Source organism: Salmo trutta, chromosome 36 (genome assembly GCF_901001165.1).
Source record: "Salmo trutta chromosome 36, fSalTru1.1, whole genome shotgun sequence".
In the NCBI taxonomy this organism is placed as follows: Eukaryota; Metazoa; Chordata; class Actinopteri; order Salmoniformes; family Salmonidae; genus Salmo; species Salmo trutta.
In genome coordinates this window covers 40777573-40799786 of record NC_042992.1, presented here as the reverse complement: position 1 = coordinate 40799786, position 22214 = coordinate 40777573, and the positions used below count along the sequence as shown (strand labels likewise).

The 22214-nt window shown below is 42.7% G+C and overlaps 1 protein-coding gene across 4 annotated transcripts in view; it reads right to left on the bottom strand.

Annotated features, from left to right (window-relative positions):
* The window catches only part of tekt2 (tektin 2 (testicular)), a 29391-nt gene extending 12397 nt beyond the window's left edge, over positions 1-16994 (bottom strand). For 2 of the 4 annotated variants that reach the window (XM_029735922.1, XM_029735923.1), the window contains exons 1-4: positions 15596-16081; positions 14987-15206; positions 14628-14753; positions 14238-14443 (exon numbers count right to left, since the gene is read on the bottom strand). In XM_029735922.1, the coding sequence (XP_029591782.1) occupies positions 14238-14443; positions 14628-14753; positions 14987-15206; positions 15596-15684 (641 nt within the window). In that variant the 5' untranslated portion in view covers positions 15685-16081. Of the gene's footprint in view, positions 1-14237; positions 14444-14627; positions 14754-14986; positions 15207-15588; positions 16082-16884 lie in introns of those variants that run through there. The other 2 variants (XM_029735925.1, XM_029735924.1) reach the window with 2 other exon arrangements.
* Between the last annotated feature and the right edge of the window lie 5220 nt (positions 16995-22214).

Sequence of the window (22214 nt, the reverse complement as noted above, 5' to 3'; positions counted from 1 at the left end):
GATGATTGAGGGATATTGTTATCCAGGATGACACGAACGATGTTAGGATTAAACAGTCAGAGGGTCACCAAGTGGAACATAACTTCAGCTTGTAACTTAGCTAGAAAGATGTAATTTTATCTGGTACCCTCCCAGTTAGGGGGAGTGATGAACTCTACAGCAGACAGGCACAAATCAACTGCTGGTTGAAAACTGTTCTCTCCCCCTCCCAAAATATATAATTTGTAGATAAATGGCCCTCTTTCTGGGACTCCCGCACAAACACGACCAAGCCTGGCCTGCTGAGGAGTGACGGACTCCATCCTAGCTGGAGGGGTGCTCTCATCTTTTCAATCAACAAAGACAGAGTTCTAACTCCATAATGAAATAGGGTGCAAGCCAGGCAGCAGGCTGTTAGCCACCCTGTCAGCTTAGTGGTGTCTGTCCCTAGCACAGTCAGTGTAGTCCGCTCAGTTTTCCCCATCAAGACAGTGTCTGTGCCTCAATCTAGGTCTCGGCAAAAATAAACATGGCGGTGTTCACTAACAATCTCACTGGAATAAAGACCTCCTCCATTCATTATTGAAAGAGATTGTGATAATACCGCACATCTCAAAATAGGAGTACATAATGTTAGATCCCTCACTTCCAAGGCAGTCAGAGTCAATGAAATAATCACTGACCATAAACTTTGTTATTGGCCTGATTGAAACATGTCTCAAGCCCGATTAATTTACTGTGTTAAATGAGGCCTCTCGTCCTACACTAGTGACCATATCCCCCACGCTTCCCGCAAAGGCAGAGGTGTTCCTAACATTTACGACAGCTAATTTCAATGTACGAAGAAAGAAAATGACTGCGTTTTCTTCTTTTGAGCTTCTAGTCATGAAATCTATGCAGCCTACTCAATCACTTTTTATAGCTACTGTTTACAGGCCTCCTGTGCCGTATACTGAATTCCTATTGGACCTTGTAGTCATGGCAGATAATAATCACATTTTTGGTGAATTGAATAATCACATGGAAAAGTCCACAAACCTACTCTAAAAGGCTTTTGGAGCCATCATCAACTCAGTGGGTTTTGTCCAACATGTCTAGGGACCTACACACTGCCACAATCATCTAGTTTTGTCCCATGGATTAAATATTGTGGATCTACATTTTTCCCCCCCTCATAATCCTGGACTATCGGACCACCAGTTTATTAAGTTTGCAATTGCGATAAATAATCTGCTCAGACCCCCAAACAAAGATTTTCAATTCTCAGACAACCCAAAGATTCCTAGATGCCCTTCCAGACTCCCTCTACCTACCCAAGGAAGTTGGAGTACAAAAATCAGGATCAGGATCTAAAGTTAACCTTGCGTAAAACCCTTGATGCAGTCACACCTCTAAAAACAAAAACCATGTCAAAAGAAACTAGCTCCCTGGTATACAGAAAATACCAGAGCACTGAAGCAAGCTTCCAGAAAATTGGTACGGAAATGGCAATCCATCAAATTTGAAGTCTTCCGACTAGCTTGAAAGAGAAGTACCGTACAATATCAAAAAGCCCTCACCGCTGCTCAATCAGCCTACTTTTCCAACCTGATTGAGGAGAATAAAAACAATCCAAAATGTATTTTTTAATCTCTGGCAAAACTAACTAAAAAGCAGCAATCCACAAGTGAGGATGGCCTTCACTTTGACAAAAAAATAATGCTAATTACGGACTACTCTTTGAATATGCATATTTCTTCAAAACTCAGATGTCCTGAGTCTGCACAGAACTGCCAGGACCACAAGTTTTTTTAATCCTGTATCTCGTGACACGTTCACGAAAATAGTCATAGGCTCTAAACCTTCCAGCTGCCTACTGGACCCTATTCCAACTAAACTACTGAAAGTGCTACTTCCTGTGCTTGGCCCTCCTATGTTGAACAATATAAATGGCTCCCTACCCTCCAGATGTGTGCCAAACTCACTAAAAGTGGCAGTAATAAAGTCTCTCCTGAAAAAGCCAAACCTTGATTCAAATGTTTTTGTACAACTATCGGCCTATATCGAATGTCCCATTCCTCTCAAACATTTTTGAAAAAGCTATTGCGCAGCAAATCACTGCCTTCCTGAAGGCAAATAATGTATACGAAATGCTCTAGTCTGGTTTTAGACGCCATCATAGTACTGAGACCGCACGTGAAGGTGCTAAATGACCTTTTAATGGCGTCAGACCAAGGCTCTGTACCTGTCCTTGTGCTCCTAGACCTTACTGCCACTTTTGACACCATCAATCACCACATTCGTTTGGAGACATTGGAAACCCTAATTGGTCTACAGGGACAAGTTCTTGCCTGGTTTAGATCGTATCTGTTGGAAAGATACAGTTAATCAGACGTTTACATACACTTAGGTTTGTGTCATTAAAACTCGTTTTTTCAACCACTCCACAAATTTCTTGTTAACAAACTATAGTTTTGGCAAGTCGGTTAGGACAAATCAAATCAAAGTTTATTTGTCACGTGCGCCGAATACAACAGGTGTAGACCTTACAGTGAAATGCTTACTTACAGGCTCTAACCAATACTGCTAGAAAAAAAAGGTGTGTGTGTGTGTAGGTAAGTAAAGAAATAAAACAGTAAAAAGACATTTGAAAATAAGAGTAGCGAGGCTATATACAGACACCGGTTAGGCAGGCTTATTGAGGTAGTACGTACATGTGGGTATGGTTAAAGTGACTATGCATATATGATGAACAGAGAGTAGCAGTAGTGTAAAAAGAGGGGTTTGCGGGTGGTGGGACACAATGCAGATAGCCCGGTTAGCCAATGTGCGGAAGCACTGGTTGGTCGGGCCAATTGAGGTAGTATGTACATTAATGTATAGTAAAAGTGACTATGCATATAAGATAAACAGAGAGTAGCAGCAGCGTACAAGAGGGCGGGGGGGGGGGGGGGGGGGCACACAATGCAAATAGTCCGGGTAACCATTTGGTTACCTGTTCAGGAGTCTTATGGCTTGGGGTAAAAACTGTTGAGAAGCCTTTTTGTCCTAGACTTGGCACTCTGGTAACGCTTGCCATGCGGTAGTAGAGAGAACAGTCTATGACTGGGGTGGCTGGGGTCTTTGACCATTTTCAGGGCCTTCCTCTGACACCGCCTGGTGTAGAGGTTCTGGATGGCAGGCAGCTTTGCCCCAGTGATGTACTGGGCAGTACCCACTACCCTCTGAAGTGCCTTGCGGTCGGAGGCCGAGCAATTGCCGTACCAGGCAGTGATGCAACCGGTCAGGATGCTCTCGATGTTGCAGCTGTAGAACCTTTTGAGGATTTTAGGACCCATGCAAAATCTTTTTAGTTTCCTGAGGGGGAATAGGCTTTGTCGTGCCCTCTTCACGACTGTCTTGGTGTGTTTGGACCATTCTAATTTGTTTTTGATGTGGACACCAAGGAATTTGAAGCTCTCAACCTGCTCCACTACAGCCCCGTCGATGAGAATGGGGACGTGCTCGGTGCTCCTTTTCCTGTAGTCCACAATCATCTCCTTAGTCTTGGTTACGTTGAGGGATAGGTTGTTATTCTGGCACCACCCGGCCAGGTCTCTGACCTCCTCCCTATAGGCTGTCTCGTCGTTGTCGGTGATCACTGTTCTGTCGTCAGCAAACTTAATGATGGTGTTGGGGTCGTGCCTGGCCATGCAGTCGTGGGTGAACAGGGAGTACAGGAGGGGACTGAGCATGCACCCCTGGGGAGCTCCAGTGTTGAGGATCAGCGTGGCAGATGTTTTGCTACCTACCCTCACCACCTGGGGGCGGCCCGTCAGGAAGTCCAGGATCCAGTTGCAGAGGGAGGTGTTTAGTCCCAGGCTCCTTAGCTTAGTGATGAGCTTTGAGGGTACTATGGTGTTGAATGCTGAGCTGTAGTCAATGAATAGTGTTCTCACGTAACTGTTCCTTTTGTCCAGGTGGGAAAGGGCAGTGTGGAGTGCAATAGAGATTGCATCATCTGTGGATCTGTTTAGGCGGTATGCAAATTGGAGTGGGTCTAGGGTTTCTGGGATAATGGTGTTGATGTGCGCCATTGCCAGCCTTTCAAAGCACTTCATGGCTACGGACGTGAGTGCTACGGGTCTGTAGTCATTTAGGCAGGTTGCCTTTGTGTTCTTGGGCACAGGGACTATGGTGGTCTGCTTGAAGCATGTTGGTATTACAGACTCAATCAGGGACATGTTGACAATGTCAGTGAAGACACCTGAAAGTTGGTCAGCACATGCCTGGAGCACACGTCCTGGTAATCCATCTGGTCCCGCAGCCTTGTGAATGTTGACCTGTATAAAGGTCTTACTCACGTCGGCTACGGAGAGCATGATCACACAGTCGTCCGGAACAGCTGATGCTCTCATGCATGCCTCAGTGTTGCTTGCCTCGAAGCGAGCATAGAAGCGATTTAGCTCGTCTGGTAGCCTCGTGTCACTGGGCAGCTCGCGGCTGTGCTTCCCTTTGTAGTCTGTAATAGTTTGCAAGCCCTGCCACATCCGACGAGCGTCGGAGCCGGTATAGTATGATTTAATCTTAGCCCTGTATTGATGCTTTGCTTGTTTGATGGTTCGTCATAGGGCATAGCAGGATTTCTTGTAAGCTTCCGGGTTAGAGTCCCGCACCTTGAAAGCGGCAGCTCTACCCTTTAGCTCAGTGCAAATGTTGCCTGTAATCCATGGCTTCTGGTTGGGGTATGTACGTACAGTCACTGAGGACAACGTCCTCAATGCACTTATTGATAAAGCCAGTGACTGATGTGGTGTTTTCCTCAATGTCATCGGAAGAATCCCGGAACATGTTCCAGTCTGTGATAGCAAAACAGTCCTGTAGTTTATAGACCGAGTCACTGGTGCTTCCTGCTTTAATTTTTGCTTGTAAGCAGGAATCAGGAGGATAGAGTTGTGGTCGGATTCACCAAATGGAGGGCAAGGGAGAGCTTTATATGCGTCTCTGTGTGGAGTACAGGTGATCTAGAATTTTTTTCCCTCTGGTTGCACATTTAACATGTTGATAGAAATTTGGTAGAACTGATTTAAGTTTCCCTGCATTAAAGTCTCCGGCCACTAGGAGCGCTGCCTCTGGGTGAGTGGTTTCCTGTTTGCTTATTTCCTTATACAGCTGGCTGAGTGCGGTCTTAGTGCCGGCATCTGTCTGTGGTGGGAAATAAACAGCCACAAAGTATAGCTGAGAACTCTTTAGGCATTCTCTGGCCTGCAATTTATCACAATATACTCTACTTCAGGCGAACAAAAGCTAGAGACTTCCTTAGACTCCGTGCACCAGCCGTTGTTTACAAATATGCACAGACCGCCGCCGCCCCCCCCCTGTTTTACCGGAGTGTGCTGTTCTATCCTGCCGGTGCAGCGTGTATCCCACTAGCTGAATATCCATGTCGTCATTCAGCCACGATTCCGTGAAACATAGGATATTACAGTTTTTGATGTCCCGTTGGTAGGATATTTGTGATCGTACCTTGTCTAGTTTATTGTCCAATGATTGCATGTTGGCGAGTAATATTGACGGTAATGGCAGCTTTCCGAGTTGCCTTCTGCGGGTCCGGACGAGGCATCCGGCTCTTCTTCCTTTGCGTCGCTTCCTTTTGCGAATAATTGGGATGTCTGCCCTGTGGGGTGTTTGGAGAATATCGTGTGAGTCCTGCTTGCTGCTGTTGTTGTTGTTGAAAAAATCTTCATTTAATCCGAGTGCAGAAACATTATGTACAATTTACAAATATCGCGAAAAAACACACAATAGCACAATTGGTAAGGAGACCGTAAAACGGCGGCCATCTCCTCCTGCGCCGTTTTCAATCTACTTTGTGCATGACACAAGTAATTTTTCCAACAATTATTTAGACAGATTATTTCACTTTATCACAATTCCAGTGGGTCAGAAGTTTACATACACTAAGTTGACTGTGCCTTTTAACAGCTTGGAAAATTCCAGAAAATGAGGTCATGCTTTAGAAGCTTCTGAAAGGCTAATTGACATCATTTGAGTCAATTGGAGGTGTACCTGTGGATGTATTTCAACGCCTACCTTCAAACTCAGTGCCTCTTTGCTTGACATCATGGGAAAATTAAAAGAAATCAGCCAAGACTAGATGTCGACCGATTAATCGAAATGGCCGATTAATTAGGGCCGATTTCAAGTTTTCATAACAATCGGTATTTTTGGCCACCGATTTGCCGATTTAAAAAAAAAATAAAAAAAAATAATGTAACACCTTTATTTAACTAGACAAGTCAGATTAAGAACACATTCTTATTTTCAATGACGGCCTAGGAACGGGGGTTAACTGCCCTGTTCAGGGGCAGAACAACAGATTTTTACCTTGTCACCTCGGGGATTCATTTTTGCAACCTTCTTGTTACTAGTCCAACGCTCTAACCACCTGCCTTACATTGCACTCCACGAGGAGCCTGCGTGGCAGGCTGACTACCTGTTACGCAAGGGCAGCAAGAAGCCAAGGTAAGTTGCTAGCTAGCATTAAACTTATCTTTAAAAAAAAATATCAATCTTAACATAATCACTAGTTAACTACACATGGTTGATGATATTACTAGTTTCTCTAACGTGTCCTGCGTTGCATATAATCGATGCGGTGCCTGTTAATTTCTCATCGAATCACAACCTACTTCGACAAATGGGTGATGATTTAACAAGTGCATTTGCGAAAAAGCACTGTCGTTGCACCAATGTACCTAACCATAAACATCAACGCCTTTCTTTAAAATCAATACACAAGTATATATTTTTAAACCTGCTAACATGAATTTCTTATAACTAGGGGAGTTGTCACACTTCTCTTGCGTTCTGTGCAAGCAGTCAGGGTATATACAGCAGTTTGGGCCGCCTGGCTCATTGCGAACTGTGAAGGCCGTAATTAATTTGCCAGAATTGTACATAATTATGACATAACACTGAAGGCTGTGCAATGTAACAGGAATATTTAGACTTAGGGATGCCAACCGTTAGATAAAATAAGGAACGGTTCCATATTTCACTGAAATAATAATGGAGTCGACCATATTAATGACCTACGGCTCATATTTCTGTGTGTTATTATATTATAATTACCGTAAATTCCAGACTATAAGCCACAACTTTTTTCCCACGCTTTGGACCTCGTGGCTTAAACAATGACGCGGCTAATATATGGATTTTTCCCGCTTTCAATTTTTTTCTCTCCAAAAAAACACATTCTGTGACGTGCTCAGTTTTTTGGCGGCATGAAGCTTTCATTTGACCAATGAAATTGCCGAACGGGTTAAGGTCAAACAACTTTTTTGTTTACTGTTTAGATTAAATCGAGCGCTCTCAAACTTCCCATCATTCTGATTACGGTAGTCATTTTGTCACCCTCATCATGGCAAAGACACAGAGAAATGCATATGATGCAGCTTTCAAGTTGAAGGCGATTGATCTGGCTGTTGGAAAAGGAAATAGAGCTGCTGCACGGGAGCTTGGTCTTAATGAGTCAATGATAAGACGTTGGAAACAGCAGCGTGAGGAATTGACTCAGTGCAAAAAGACAACTTAAGCTTACTGCTAATTTTAAATTTTTTGTTACAAACCGTGTTTCGTTAAAGCCTATTTATTTTTGTTACAAGCCGTGTTTCGTTAAAGCCTATTTATTTTTGTTACAAGCCGTGTTTCGTTAAAGCCTGTGTAAAGTTCATTTGTTTCAATGTACCGGTAGGCACCTGCGGCTAATAGACATGTGCGGCTTATTTATGTTAAAAAAATAAAATAAATTAAATTCAGTGGGTGCGGCTTATATTCAGGTGCGCTTAATAGTCCGGAAATTACGGTAAGTCTATGATTTGATATTTGATAGAGCAGTCTGACTGAGCGATGGTAGGCAGCAGCAGACTAGTAAGCATTCATTCAAACAGCACCTTCGTAAATTTGCCAGCAGCTCTTCGCAATTCTTCAAGCATTGCGCTGTTTATGACTTCAAGCCTATCAACTCCCAAGATTAAGCTGGTGTAACCGATGTGAAATGGCTAGCTAGTTAGCCGGGTGTGCGCTAATAGCGTTTCAAACGTCACTCGATCTGAGACTTGGGAGTGGTTGTTCCCCTTTCTCTACATGGGTACCGCTGCTTCGAGGGTGGCTGTTATCAATGTGTTCCTGGTTCGAGCCCAGGTAGGAGCGAGGAGAGGGACGGAAGCTATACTGTTACACTGGCAGTACTAAAGTGCATATAAGAACATCCAATAGTTAAAGGTATATGAAATACAAATCGTATAGAGAGAAATAGTCCTATAATTCCTATAATAACTACAACCTAAAACTTCTTACCTGGGAATATTGAAGACTCATGTTAACAGGAACCACCAGTTTTCATATGTTCTCATGTTCTTAGCAAGGAACTTAAATGTTATATTTTTTACATGGCACATATTGCCCTTCTACAACACTTTGTTTTCGCATAATTTAAACCAAATTGAACATGTTTCATTATTTATTTGAGGCTAAATTGATAGTATTTATGTATTATATTAAGTTAAAATAAGTGTTCATTCAGTATTGTTGTAATTGTCATTATTATAAATAAATAAATAAATAAATAATTATCGGCAGATTAATCGGTACCGCCTTTTTGGGTCCTCCAATAATCAGTATCGGCGCTGAAAAATCACAATCGGTCGACCTCTAGCCAAGACCTCAGAATTTTTCCCCCCAAACGCCTCAAGGTACCACGTTCATCTGTACAAACAATCGTACGCAAGTATAAACACCATGGGACCACGCAGCCGTCATACCGCTCAGGAAGGAGACGCGTTCTGTCTCCTAGAGATGAACGTACTTTAGTGCGAAAAGTGCAAATCAATCCCAGAACAACAGCAAAGGACCTTGTGAAGATGCTGGAGGACACAGGTACAAAAGTATCTATATCCACATAACCTGAACGGCCGCTCAGCAAGGAAGAAGCCACTGCTCCAAAACCGCCATAAAAAAGCCAGACTACAGTTTGCAACTGCACATGGGGACAAATATTGTACTTTTTGGAGAAATGTCCTCTGGTCTGATGAAACAAAAATAGAACTGTTTGGCCATAATGACCATCGTTATGTGGAAGGAAAAAGGGGGAGGCTTGCAAGCCGAAGAACACCATCCCAACAGTGAAGCACGGGGGTGGAAGCATCATGTTGTGGGGGTGCTTTGCTGCAGGAGGAACTGGTGCCCTTCACAAAATAGATGGTATCATGAGGATGGAAAATTATGTGGATATATTTTTTATTTATTTTATTTTTATTTCACCTTTATTTAACCAGGTAGGCAAGTTGAGAACAAGTTCTCATTTACAATTGCGACCTGGCCAAGATAAAGCAAAGCAGTTCGACAACATACAAAAACACAGAGTTACACATGGAGTAAAACAACATACAATCAATGATGCAGAAGAAAAAATAAGACTATATACAATGTGAGCAAATGATGTGAGATACGGGAGGTAAAGGCAAAAAAATGCCAAAATGCCATGGTGGCAAAGTAAATTGAAGTAAATATTGAAGCAACATCTCAAGACATCAGTCAGGAAGTTAAAGCTTGATCGCACAAATGAGTCTTCCAAATGGACAATGCCCCAAGCATACTGTCAAAGTTGTGGCAAAATGGCTTAAGGACAAAGTCAAGGTATTGGAATGCCGATCCCAAAATCCTGAACTCACTCCTATAGAGAATTTGTGGGCAGAACTGAAAAAGCCTGTGCGAGCAAGGAAGCCTACAAACTTGACTCAGTTACACCAGCTCTGTCAGGAGGAATGGGACAAAATTCACCCAACTTATTGTGGAAGGCTACCCGAAATGTTTGACCCAAATTAAACAATTTAAAGGCAATGCTACCAAATACTAATTGAGTGTATGTAAACTTCTGACCCACTGGGAATGTGATGAAAGAAATAAAAGCTGAAATAAATCATTCTTTCTACTATTATTCTGACATTTCACATTTTTAAAATAAAGCGGTGATCCTAACTGACCTAAGACAGGGCATTTTTACCAGGATTAAATGTCAGGAATTGTGAAAAACAGAGTTTAAATGTATTTCGCTAAGGTGTATGTAAACTTCTGACTTCAACTGTATCAGTTCATCTCTGTGGATGGTTTGTCCTCTGACAAATCAATGGTAGGTTTCGGTGTTCCTGAATGTTCCGTTTTAGCACCACTATTGTTTCACTATATATTCTACCTCTTGGTGATGTCATTCGGAAAGATAATGTCAACTTTCACTGCTATGCAGACAACACTCAGCTGTACATTTCGCTGAAACATGGTGAAGTCCCAAAATTGCCTACCCTGGAAGCCTGTGTTTCAGACATAAGGAAGTGGATGGCGGCAAATGTTTTACTTTTACATTCGGATAAAACAGAGATGCTAGTTCTAGATCACAAGAAACAAAGAAATCTGCTGTTTGATCAAACAATTAATCACAATGGTTGTACAGTTGTCTGAAATAAAACTGTGAAGCGTTACTCTTGACCCTGATATCTCTTTTGACAAATATAACAAATATTTCAAGGTAAGCTTTTTTCAATCTTCGTAACATTGCAAAAATCTAACTTTCGGTAAAAAATTATGCAAAAAAGCTAATCCATGCTTTTGTTACTTTTAGATTAGACTACTCTCTGGCTGCCCAGATAAAGTACTTCAGTTAGTGCTAAATACAGCTGCTAGAATCTTGACTAGAACCAAAAAATTTTACTCCAGTGCTTGGCTCTCTACACTGGGTTCCTGTTAAGGCTAGGGCTGATTTCAAGGTTTACATGGACTTGCTCCTACCTATCTCTCTGATTTGGTCCTGCCGTACATACCTACACGTACACTACAGTCACAAGATGCAGGCCTCCTTATTGTTCCTAAGCATACAGCTGGAGGCAGGGCTCTCTCACATAAAGCCCCATTTTTATGGAATGGTCTCCCTATCCACGTGAGAGACGCAGACTCTGTCTCAACCTTTAAGTCTTTACTGAAGACCCATCTCTTCAGTATGTCCTATGACTGAGTATAGTCTGGCCCATGGGTGCGAAAGTGAACGGCAAGGCACTGGAGTGACAAAGCACCCTTGCTCACTCTCTGCCTGTGATCCTCTGCCTCTGACCCTATTACGGGGGCTGAGTCACTGGCTTACTAGTGCTCTCCCACGCTATACTCTACTTGAGTCGGTTGAGTCACTGACGTGTTCTTCCTGTCCGGTTTTGCGCCCACTTGGGCTTATGTGGTGGGAAGATCTTTATGGGCTATACACAGCCTTGTCTCAGGGTAGTAAGTTGGTGGTCTGTTGATATCCCTCTAGTGGTGTGGGGGCTGTGCTTTGGCAAAGTGGGTGTGGTTATATCCTGCCTGGTTGGCCCTGTCTGGGGGTATTGTCAGACTGGGCCACAGTGTCCCCCACCCCGTCTCAGTATCTATGCTGCATTAGTCTATGTGACGGGGGGCTAGGGTCAGTCTGTCCTATCTGGTGTAATTCTCCTGTCTTATCTGGTGTCCTGTGTGATCTTAAGTATGCTCCCTCTAATTCTACCATCTCTCCCCCCATCTCCCGGAGGACCTGAGCCTAGGACCCATGCCTCAGGACTACCTGGCCTGGCTGTCCCTCTCCCCAGTCCACCTGGTCGTGCTGCTGATCAAGTTTCTGCTGTTCTGCCTGCGGCTATGGAACCCTGACCTGTTCAATGGATGTGCTACCTTGTCCTGCTGCTGCTTCAGTTTCAACTGTTCTGCCTGCGGCTATGGAACCCTGACCTGTCCACCGGATGTGCTACCTTGGCATGCTGTTTTCGACCCACTCTCTCTACCGCACTTGCTGTCTCAACTAGAGGTCGACCGATTATGATTTTTCAACGCCGATGCCGATTATTGGAGGACCAAAAAAAGCTGCGGCCGATTAATCGGCCGATTTCATTTGTAATAATGACAATTACAACAATACTGAATGAACACTTATTTTAACTTAATATAATACATCAATAAAATCAATTTAGCCTCAAATAAATAATGAAACGTGTTCAATTTGGTTTAAATTATGCAAAAACAAAGTGTTGGAGAAAAAAGTAAAAGTGCAATATGTGCCATGTAAGAAAGCTAACGTTTAAGTACCTTGCTCAGAACATGAGAACATATGAAAGCTGGTGGTTCCTTTTAATATGAGTCTTCAATATTCCCAGGTAAGAAGTTTTAGGTTGTAGTTATTATAGGAATTATAGGACTATTTCTCTCTATACGATTTGTATTTCATATACCTTTAACTATTGGATGTTCTTATATGCACTTTAGTACTGCCAATGTAACAGTATAGCTTCCGTCCCTCTCCTCGCACCTACCTGGGCTCGAACCAGGAACAAATTGACAACAGCCACCCTCGAAGCACCATGCAGAGCAAGGGGAACAACTACTTCAAGTCTCAGAGCGAGTGACGTTTGAAACGCTATTAGCGCACACCCCGCTAACTAGCTAGCCATTTCACATTGGTTACACCAGCCTAATCTCGGGAGTTGATAGGCTTGAAGTCATAAACAGCGCAATGCTTGAAGCATTGCGAAGAGCTGCTGGCAAAACGCACGAAAGTGCTGTTTGAATGAACGCTTACGAGCCTGCTGGTGCCTACCACCGCTCAGTCAGACTGCTCTATCAAATCATAGACTTAATTATAATATAATAAAACACACAGAAATACGAGCCTTAGGTCATTAATATGGTAGAATCCGGAAACTATCATCTCGAAAACAAAACGTTTATTCTTTCAGCGAAATACGGAACCGTTCCGTATTTTATCTAACGGGTGGCATCCCTAAGTCTAAATATTCCTGTTACATTGCACAACCTTCAATGTTATGTCATAATTACGTAAAATTCTGGCAAATTAGTTCGCAATGAGCCAGGCGGCCCAAACTGTTGTATATACCCTGACTCTGCGTGCAATGAACACAAGAGAAGTGACACAATTTCACCTGGTTAATATTGCCTGCTAACCTGGATTTCTTTTTGCTAAATATGCAGGTTTAAAAATATATACTTCTGTGTATTGATTTTAAGAAAGGCATTGATGTTTATGGTTAGGTACAGTCGTGCAACGATTGTGCTTTTTTCGCTAATGCGCTTTTGTTAAATCATCCCCCATTTGGCGAAGTTGGCTGTCTTTGTTAGGAAGAAATAGTCTTCACACAGTTCGCAACGAGCCAGGCGGCCCAAACTGCTGCATATACACCAACTCTGTTGCAAGAGGTGACACATTTTCCCTAGTTAAAAGAAATTCATGTTAGCAGGCAATATTAACTAAATATGCAGGTTTTAAAAATATATACTTGTGTATTGATTTTAAGAAAGACATTGATGTTTATGGTTAGGTACACGTTGGAGCAACGACAGTCCTTTTTCGCAAATGCGCACCGCATTGATTATATGCAACACAGGACAGGCTAGATAAACTAGTAATATCATCAACCATGTGTAGTTAACTAGTGATTATGATTGATTGTTTTTTATATGATAAGTTTAATGCTAGCTAGCAACTAACCTTGGCTTCTTACTGCATTCGCATAACAGGCAGGCTCCTCGTGGAGTGCAATGTAAAGCAGGTGGTTAGAGCGTTGGACAAGTTAACCGTAAGGTTGCAAGATTGAATCCCCGAGCTGTCAAGGTAAAAATCTGTCGTTCTGCCCCTGAACAAGGCAGTTAACACACCGTTCCTAGGCAGTCATTGAAAATAAGAATGTGTTCTTAACTGACTTGCCTAGTTTAAATAAAGGTGTAAAAAAATATTAAAATAAAAAAAAATACTATTTAAAAATTCTGCAAATTGGTGTCCAAAAATGCTGATTACCGATTGTTATGAAAACTTGAAATCGGCCCTAATTAATCGGCCATTCCGATTAATCGGTCGACCTCTAGTCTCAACCTCTGAATGGTCAGCTATGAAAAGGCAACTGACATTTAGTCCTTAGGTGCTAAGCTGTTGCACCCTCTACAACCACTTTGATTATTATTTGACGCTGCTGCTCATCTATGAACCTTGCCCGGAACGTAAAAGAACATTATTAACCGGGTTCAGTATAGATCAATTTTGTTCTCGGTTCTGTTCATCAAACATAGTTATTTTCTGTTTTTTGATTCTGTTCCCTAAACCTGTTCCAACCCCTGCTTTTGACTAGGGAACATAGGACTATGGGCAAAAGTAGTACACTATAAAGGGAATAGGGCGCCATTTGGGACACAACATTGGTCAAAAGGTTTCTTACCACAGCTGCTCGAATGCCTTGTCGATGCGCTGCTGGAACACCCGCTGTGCTCCGTCGATCATCTCCACTTCCTTCTTCAGCTGGGCCTCCACTGGGTCGCTGACCAGCTCGTTGCCGCGGCGACCCTCCCTCAGGGTCAGGCACTCCACCGTGACCTCTAGAGGCACTGCAGTGGCCGTCAGAGCCCGCTCAGTCTCCTCCTTCCCCTGAGACACAGAGCAGCCAAACTCACCTACGGTGTACTAGCACGTCAATACATCACCCTACAACCTGGTTTATTACTAAGTCTGATAAATGTAGAAAGCTGCCAGAATGTTGTTGTTTTTTTACCAGGCACTTCATACTGTTGAAACAATGGCATGCCAGATTAATACTAATCTGAAATCTCACCAGGGTTAAGGCATCCATCTCTTTCTCCACTTCCTGTATGCATGATTCCAAAGTCTCTCTCCAGCGGGAGATATCCCAGATCCTATCACTCAGCCTGCGAGAGCTATCACTCTTATCCCAGTTAGTCTGTGGGAGATGAGGTAGAGAGGAGGGCGAGAGATTGAGAGAGTGAGGGTGAGAAAGAGGGAGAGTGAGAAGATAGAGATGGCATGAATAAGTGTGATGATAATAAATAATAGTCCATGACAATTTGTGTTAACTAATTCATAAGGCTCTGTCTGTAGGCCAATGTTACAGTCACAAAGTCAAGCAAGCCCTTACTGAATTGGTTGTTTCATTACATAGTCACAAAATCTTACCTTGCTGGTTGTCTCATTGCGTAAGGCCCTCCCTTCCTGCCTTGTCATGTGTGACATGTGTCTCCTGTGTTCTGCTGTGTCAGATATCTGCTTGTTACTGGTGTCCCAGTCAGACACACTGTACCTGAGCCCAGGCTTGGCACTACCGTGCTCTACACTCTCATGCTCTGAGTGCATTCTCTGACCACGTTCTCTTGAGTACATTCTTGTGAGGACAAGACTGTGGAGAATGGACAAAACAACACATTTGAGAAGCACTCACACTTCCTCTACTGTAGCACCTCATGCTTTACCCCCCATTCACGGAACCTTCCAGCCAGGACAATGGCAATAATAAGCGAAACAAGATATACCCAAAGCAAACATTTTGCTTCATATTTATGAACTAGATGTGTGAATTGTAATAATCTCGCTAGCAAACTAGTTAGACATGAAAAAATGACCTAAAACTAATATTATGTTAAATGTCAATTCTTCGTGGGTAGCTGGCTAATGATTTTTCGTAGCTATCTGGCTAGCTAACAATACTGGTAGCTAGCCAGTAAGCCCTATTGACTTATGTGATCGCTATATACAGTACGTATGAGAACAATGAGACAGACATTTCACCGGATATATTCATGTGAAGCATCCACTTGGCGTTTCCACTCGTAGTGAGGAAGCCAAGTGTCCGGCAGTTGGAGAAGCAGGAACGACATGGATTTTGTCCGACATTCTGCACATTTTCTCACCGATGAAACATTTGATCTCAATAACAGTTTTCTGTTCCCAAAAATATCCTGTTACGAAGAGTGGACTAAGTTTTGTAGGCTTTACCCCTTGGTAAAGTAAGAAAAAAGTGCATTGTTTAGGAGTGCAAAGGCGAATTTAGTTATTGCGAATTTAGCCACTTTTGAGTCGGCGTTCCCTAACAGAAATATGAAAATATATGCTACAACGTGCCAATAGGATCTCGCAAGCTCGTGCTTGGCTCTGCCCAGGGTCCTTGCTTGTTCTGCCAACTATGACAAATTTGTTCCCAATCTTGGTTTAGTTATACTGTAATGACCCGGCTGGGTCATAAAAGGAAAAGAGACGGACTCCAGGTGTGCAGGTTAGAACACAGGTTTATTCCCTAACTGGGCTATTGTTGTGGCCACAGCCCACGCCGCTAAATACCGAACGTACACAATTACACCATGTCGAGTTAAGGGTCACCCCCATAAGAACAGATCAAGGCCCGAACAGAGAGAGAGAGATGAGACAGTAATCCCTATTTATGCATTCCCAAATCCCGCGGGATTACCCATCATACCCCCCACCCTTTCCCTCTGTCCTGACACATTTAACCCCTGCTAGTAGCCATGAGAACCATAACACACCCACAAACACAGAACACAATACCGGGTCGTTACAATAGTGTAACGACCCTGGGTTTATAAGCGCGGAAATCGACTCTGCCGGATGAGCATGCTTTTGCGGCACAGTCGATAGCGCGCCGGACTTCGGGCTTGAAGGTCGAGGGTTCGAGACCTGCTCCCTGCTTGTTCATTACATTGGTGTCAGAATACATGTTTGGCACGGTAGTATGCATTTTGAGAAACACCCAATGTCTGCAACTTTCCCTCAGGAAAGAGACTAGGCCTAATCAAATTGAAACTAGGCAAGATACGTTTTCTCCGTAGCCTATGCTTAATTCAGCACACAGACTATGCTACTGTAATTAACGTCAGGTGTTTGAATAATGGAACATACCTGCAGTCTTGTTTTTATGGTGGCTGTTTTGATAGTTAGCCTAATAAAATTGGTGTTAATTTGATATTGAACCTATAAGTAGACAACCTTTATCCATTATTCAACATAGCTTTGGCATTATGGCACAAGCTAAATTGTTACATAACGGAACTATATTTACTCACCCAAAGTTCTCGAATTTGCGGAAATCCTGGAGTGTCTGCAGCGGTGTTTCATAACCTGTCCCTCGCCAACTCTTGTAGACTGTCTCCAGGTAACGCACAGACGCAACGAGTCAAACACTACTAAATAATTAAAATGCCATGGCAACGTTAAACAAATAGCCCTATGAAGGGCTTTAGTGATTGGCAATCGTTGACTGTCAGATGACGCAACATTGTAGCCTACATCATAATGTGAAGCTCTATGACTGTCAGATGATGCAAAAAAGGTACCCAAAATGTAATAGTTGGCGACAGATTAATCTCCAACTTGGAGAAATAAATGTTTCTGCTGTATCCTGGGCTACTAGTGCTCCCCTATATGCTTTTATTTTCTGTGAAGCCATCTATGGTCTTACTTTAGTTCTAGAAGTACAACTAAGTCATTTAAATGAAGAAATACATAATAGAATCCTACACTTAAGTGCAACTCCCCATCACAGTTGAGTACCGTAGCTACAGTATCTCAGTCTGGCTAGGAATGAAGCAGAAAAAAACTGCAAGAGTCAACATGCATCACTTATCCATTCGCTCAATGAATACACCAACAGATTTCATACATTGTTTTAATTAAAACTATTACATATGACAACCAAATAAAAACGCTTAACAGGATCAGACAAAAAAAAGGTATTTGCAATTTTTTTTTGCATATTGTTACCAAAGCAATTTGTCATTTGCATCTTATTAATAAGTACGATATGGAGCCAAGAGGTGCAGGGTTTGGAGATTTTCAGAGGAATCCTTTCCTAGGCAAGCAGGCATTCTTGTGGCACAACTACATGTTGTTTTCTGTCTGTAAACCTCTTGCTGTAAGATCTTGAAGAAATGTATACATGCAAGAGCAGTGGTTCTAAACAAATATAATGCATTTTCGTTTAGGCCTGGAATAAATGGTTGGGTTCACCAGAATTAATTCCCAAATGACACTATTCCATCCATCCATCCATCCATCCATCCATCCATCCATCCATCCATCCATCCATCCCACTACTTTTGATCAGAGCCAATATTAGTGCACTATAAAAGAGAATAGGGTGCTATTTGGGACATAAATGGTGTTTGAAAGAATTTAGCATCAACATGTGGCAAGTGGCTCTCACAGGATAGTCATTCAAAAGAAGAGGTACTCTGGTCAAAAGTAGTGCACTATATAAGGAATATGGTGCCATTTGGGAAGCACCCCCTGGTGTAACCCCAACAGCTAGTTGCTCAGAGCCTAAAGATCACTTTGGGTAGAACACCATCACTGAACATCTATCTACTAAAAGGTTTAAACAAAGGGAACCAGGGGTGGAAATCCCATGCATTACAGTAAACTGTTTTCCACCTGAGGAGGGTGGCAGTCTAAAATATCCACTATAGTATCATGCCCAGTTATTAAATGCAACTTCTTTGGTTGTGCCATGCAAGTGCCTGCCTACCTTACCATCCCCATAAGCATTTTTGGTCCTGACACCTCAAAACTGGTTGGTTCTGCATATTATTGTGTTCTTATACTGTATGTCTGTGTCACACACACACAAAATTGTCATGTATCAATATATACGCATCAATGTAGACATGGGCATATTGCCCTCAACGTTTTGAAAGTAAGATCTCTTTGATTTACTTGTTTTCAGCACCATCAAGAAAAGGCACAGTCTACAGACTATTCTGTCCAAGGATAAAACCTTCACTCCTTCCACATGAAAAACTTTGAGGGATGCACACAGTCAAATGTTTTGGAGGAAATCAACAATCAAAATGTAGGTCACATTCACTACAGGACCTAGAAGACCAGGCTCTGTGAGATGAATGGAACCTACTGAATGGAAGCTAGGCTACTCTCCAGAGATTGTTAGCTCAATGAACAGAGAGGAGGGTGATGGGAAATAGCAGGAGGTTCATCCAATCAGTCACAAGACAACAGCTGCCACAAGAAAAACAAGCCCCCCCCACACAGTAGGTCATTTAAATGCAGCAGATGAAGCTTCAATATGACACACCTTTGCTGTAAAAGCTGCAATATTTAACTTCATTGGCGACCTGACCAAATGCACATAGAAATGTGAGTTATAGATCTGTCACTCTCATTGAAAGCAAATCTAAGAAGCGGTTGATCTATTCTCTGTGCGCTTTTTCTAGGCTTCCCGTTCTTAAGTTTCAGGTTTACTTTCCGTTTTGTACACCAGCTTAGAAAAGCCAAAAATACAATATTTTTGGTTATTAAAAAGATATTTCACAGCAGTTTAGATGGTACAATGATTCTCTTGCTTGTTTTGTCATAAACTGAAATTAGGGGTACTACTAGAATTTTAGCAACCAGGAAATAAACGAGTCTATTGAATAATTACATTTGGATTATTATTAGTGACTATATCACTATGGTCTTTTTCATTATTATCGTCATTATTGTTCTATTTTTCTAGAATTTATTAGCAAAAATAAGTGGCTCATTATATTATTACATATTTTAAATATACAAATATATCTCCATTTCGGAATTAAAAATGCATTAGAATAATGAATGAAGGCATCTGATGTCCAGCTTTTAGAGGGGGGAGGGCATCACATGAAGGAGCCTGGTTCAACCTCAAATGCAACCCTACTCTCTATAGTGCACTACTTTTGCCAAGAGGCCTATGGGTCCTGGTCAAAAGTAATGCATTATATAGGGAATAGAGTGCCATTTGAAACGGAAGCCCTGTATTACCCCCCTGCCTCAGAATGATGCTGCGTTCGTAACCAAGTGGGAATTTACCACATACGACTGGGAAAAATCCACTGGAACGGCCCTCCAACTAGTAATTACTAGTGTGAAACTCATCCATCATCCCGATCTCCCACATGGTGACCTCTGACATCACCTACTAAGGAAATGACCTTCATTACAGCATTTTTTGGTAGATAAATGCAACAAAACATGTATCTTAATATGGTTTTTGAACACTATAATTTGTTTGCAAGCATGATCCATTATATATACACACACACAAAAAAGGTATGTGGCCACCCCTTCAAATTAGTGGATTTGGATATTTCAGCCACACCCGTTGCTGACAGGTGTATAAAATCAAGCACACTGCCATGCAACCTCCATAGACAAACATTGGCAGTAGAATGGCCTTACTGAAAAGCTCAGTGACTTTCAATGTGGCACTGTCATAGGATGCCACCTTTCCAACAAGTCAGTTCATAACATTTCTGCCCTGCTAAAGCTGCTCTGGTGAACTATAAGTGCTATTATTGAGAAGTGGAAACGCCTAGTAGCAACAACGGCTCAGCCACGAAGTGGTAGGCCACACAAGCTCACAGAACGGGACAACCGAGTGCTGAAGTGTGTAGCATGTAAAAATAGTCTGTCCTCGATTGCAACACTCACTACAGAGTTCCAATCTGCCTCTGGAAGCAACGTCAGCACAAGAACTGTTCGTCAGGAGCTTCATGAAATGGGTTTCCATGGCCGAGCAGCCGCACACAACCCTAAGATCACCATGCTCAATGCCAAGCGTCAGCTGGAGTGGTGTAAAGCTCGCCGCCATTGGACTCTGGAGCAGTGGAAACGCGTTCTCTGGAGTGATGAATCGCACTTCACCATCTAGCAGTCCGACGGACGAATCTGGGTGCCTGAATGCATAGTGCCAACTGTAAAGTTTGGTGGAGGAGGAATAATGGTCTGGGGCTGTTTTTCATCGTTCGGGCCAGGCCCCTTAGTTCCAGTGAAGGGAAATCTTAATGCTACAGCATACAATGATATTTTAGTCGATTCTGTGCTTCCAACTTCATGGAAATAGTTTGGGGAAGGACCTTTTCTGTTTCAGCATGACGATGACCCCGTGCACAAAGCGAGGTCCATACTGAAATGGTTTTTCGAGATCGGTGTGGAAGATTTTGACTGGCCTGCACAGAGTCCTGACCTCAACCCAATCGAACACCTTTGGGATGAATTGGAAGGCCGACTGCGAGCCAGGCCTAATCGCCCAACATCAGTGCCCGACTTCACTAATGCAGACTTCACTAATGCTTGTGGCTGAATGGAAGCAAGTCCCCTCAGCAATGTTCCAACATTAGGTGGAAAGCCTTCCCAGAAGAGTGGAGGCTGTTATGGCAGCAAAGGGAGGACGAACTCCATATTAATGCCCATGATTTTGGAACGAGATGTTCGACGATCTGGTCTCCACATAATTTTGGTCATGTAGTGTAGCTGTACTTTTAGTTTATGGTTTACACAGCCTGTTGGACATTAGACAAAAATCTGCATTTCTCAATGAGTTTAAAGTGTGTGAATGGTATTTATAACTGGTAAATTCCCACCTCCCACTTGGTTACGAACGCAGCACAAGCTCCCAATGCTCTGCCTCCTAGATGCAAAACCCGACCCACTGGCTCTAGAGGTCGATTCCGTGGCAACGTGAGTATAAAGCGAATTCCTTCCTGTACTACTGCTGTACAGACAAATTATTCACACAAGCAGGGCAGTTACACATTAGCAGTTGATCAGATCCTACCTATGCTGTTCAAGTAAAATCAAATGCTGGTAATGTCTGACATCTTGCAAGAAAGTAACAATTTTAGCTGTGACAATTCGCACAAACCCCAGGGGCGGAGCTGTATTGATGTCCACAAACCGGTGTAAACCATGTTACTAAACAATCGTACCCTCTGGGAATTAAAGTATGTCCCCTGTATCATAGTGAGAGAGTACTCTCTATTGTTACTCCTGATCCTTGAAAAACACCCAATGAATCTCAATCTCTGACTACAACAGAGGCGGTCTGTCTACTAACACCCCCCCCCCACACACACACACACACACACACACACAACAAACTGCATCTCTCAGCACCAGGGCATGTGTCTCACCTGAAACACATGCATCTTTAAGTGCAGTAAATTGTCATTCTTATATAGTCTCTTTGTACAAATATATATGAACAAAATAAAAATGTAGTATAGCAGCTAGTTTTGTTCTGGTAACACGTGGCTATAGGACAATGAGTGTGGCAAAACGTTGGCCATGCTACAACGCGGCTGCTTCTTTTGCAAAGGCAGTGAGAGCAGGGATCAACTGTATCCCAGTCAGACAAGGCCCATACCATCCATTCCCCAAGCAGATGATCCCAGGCACGTTGGTTTGGTCCAAGTGGAACGAGACGAAACTCAAAAGCCTCACCTGGAGGATACTTCACAGCAAGGCAAATGGAGAGACAATGCCCTTCAAATACAATGTGACAAAATGGCTTGATAAAAGTCTGAAATATGAATGCTTGCTTTTAACAGTGCAAAATGAATCCTACCACCAGTGTTAAAAT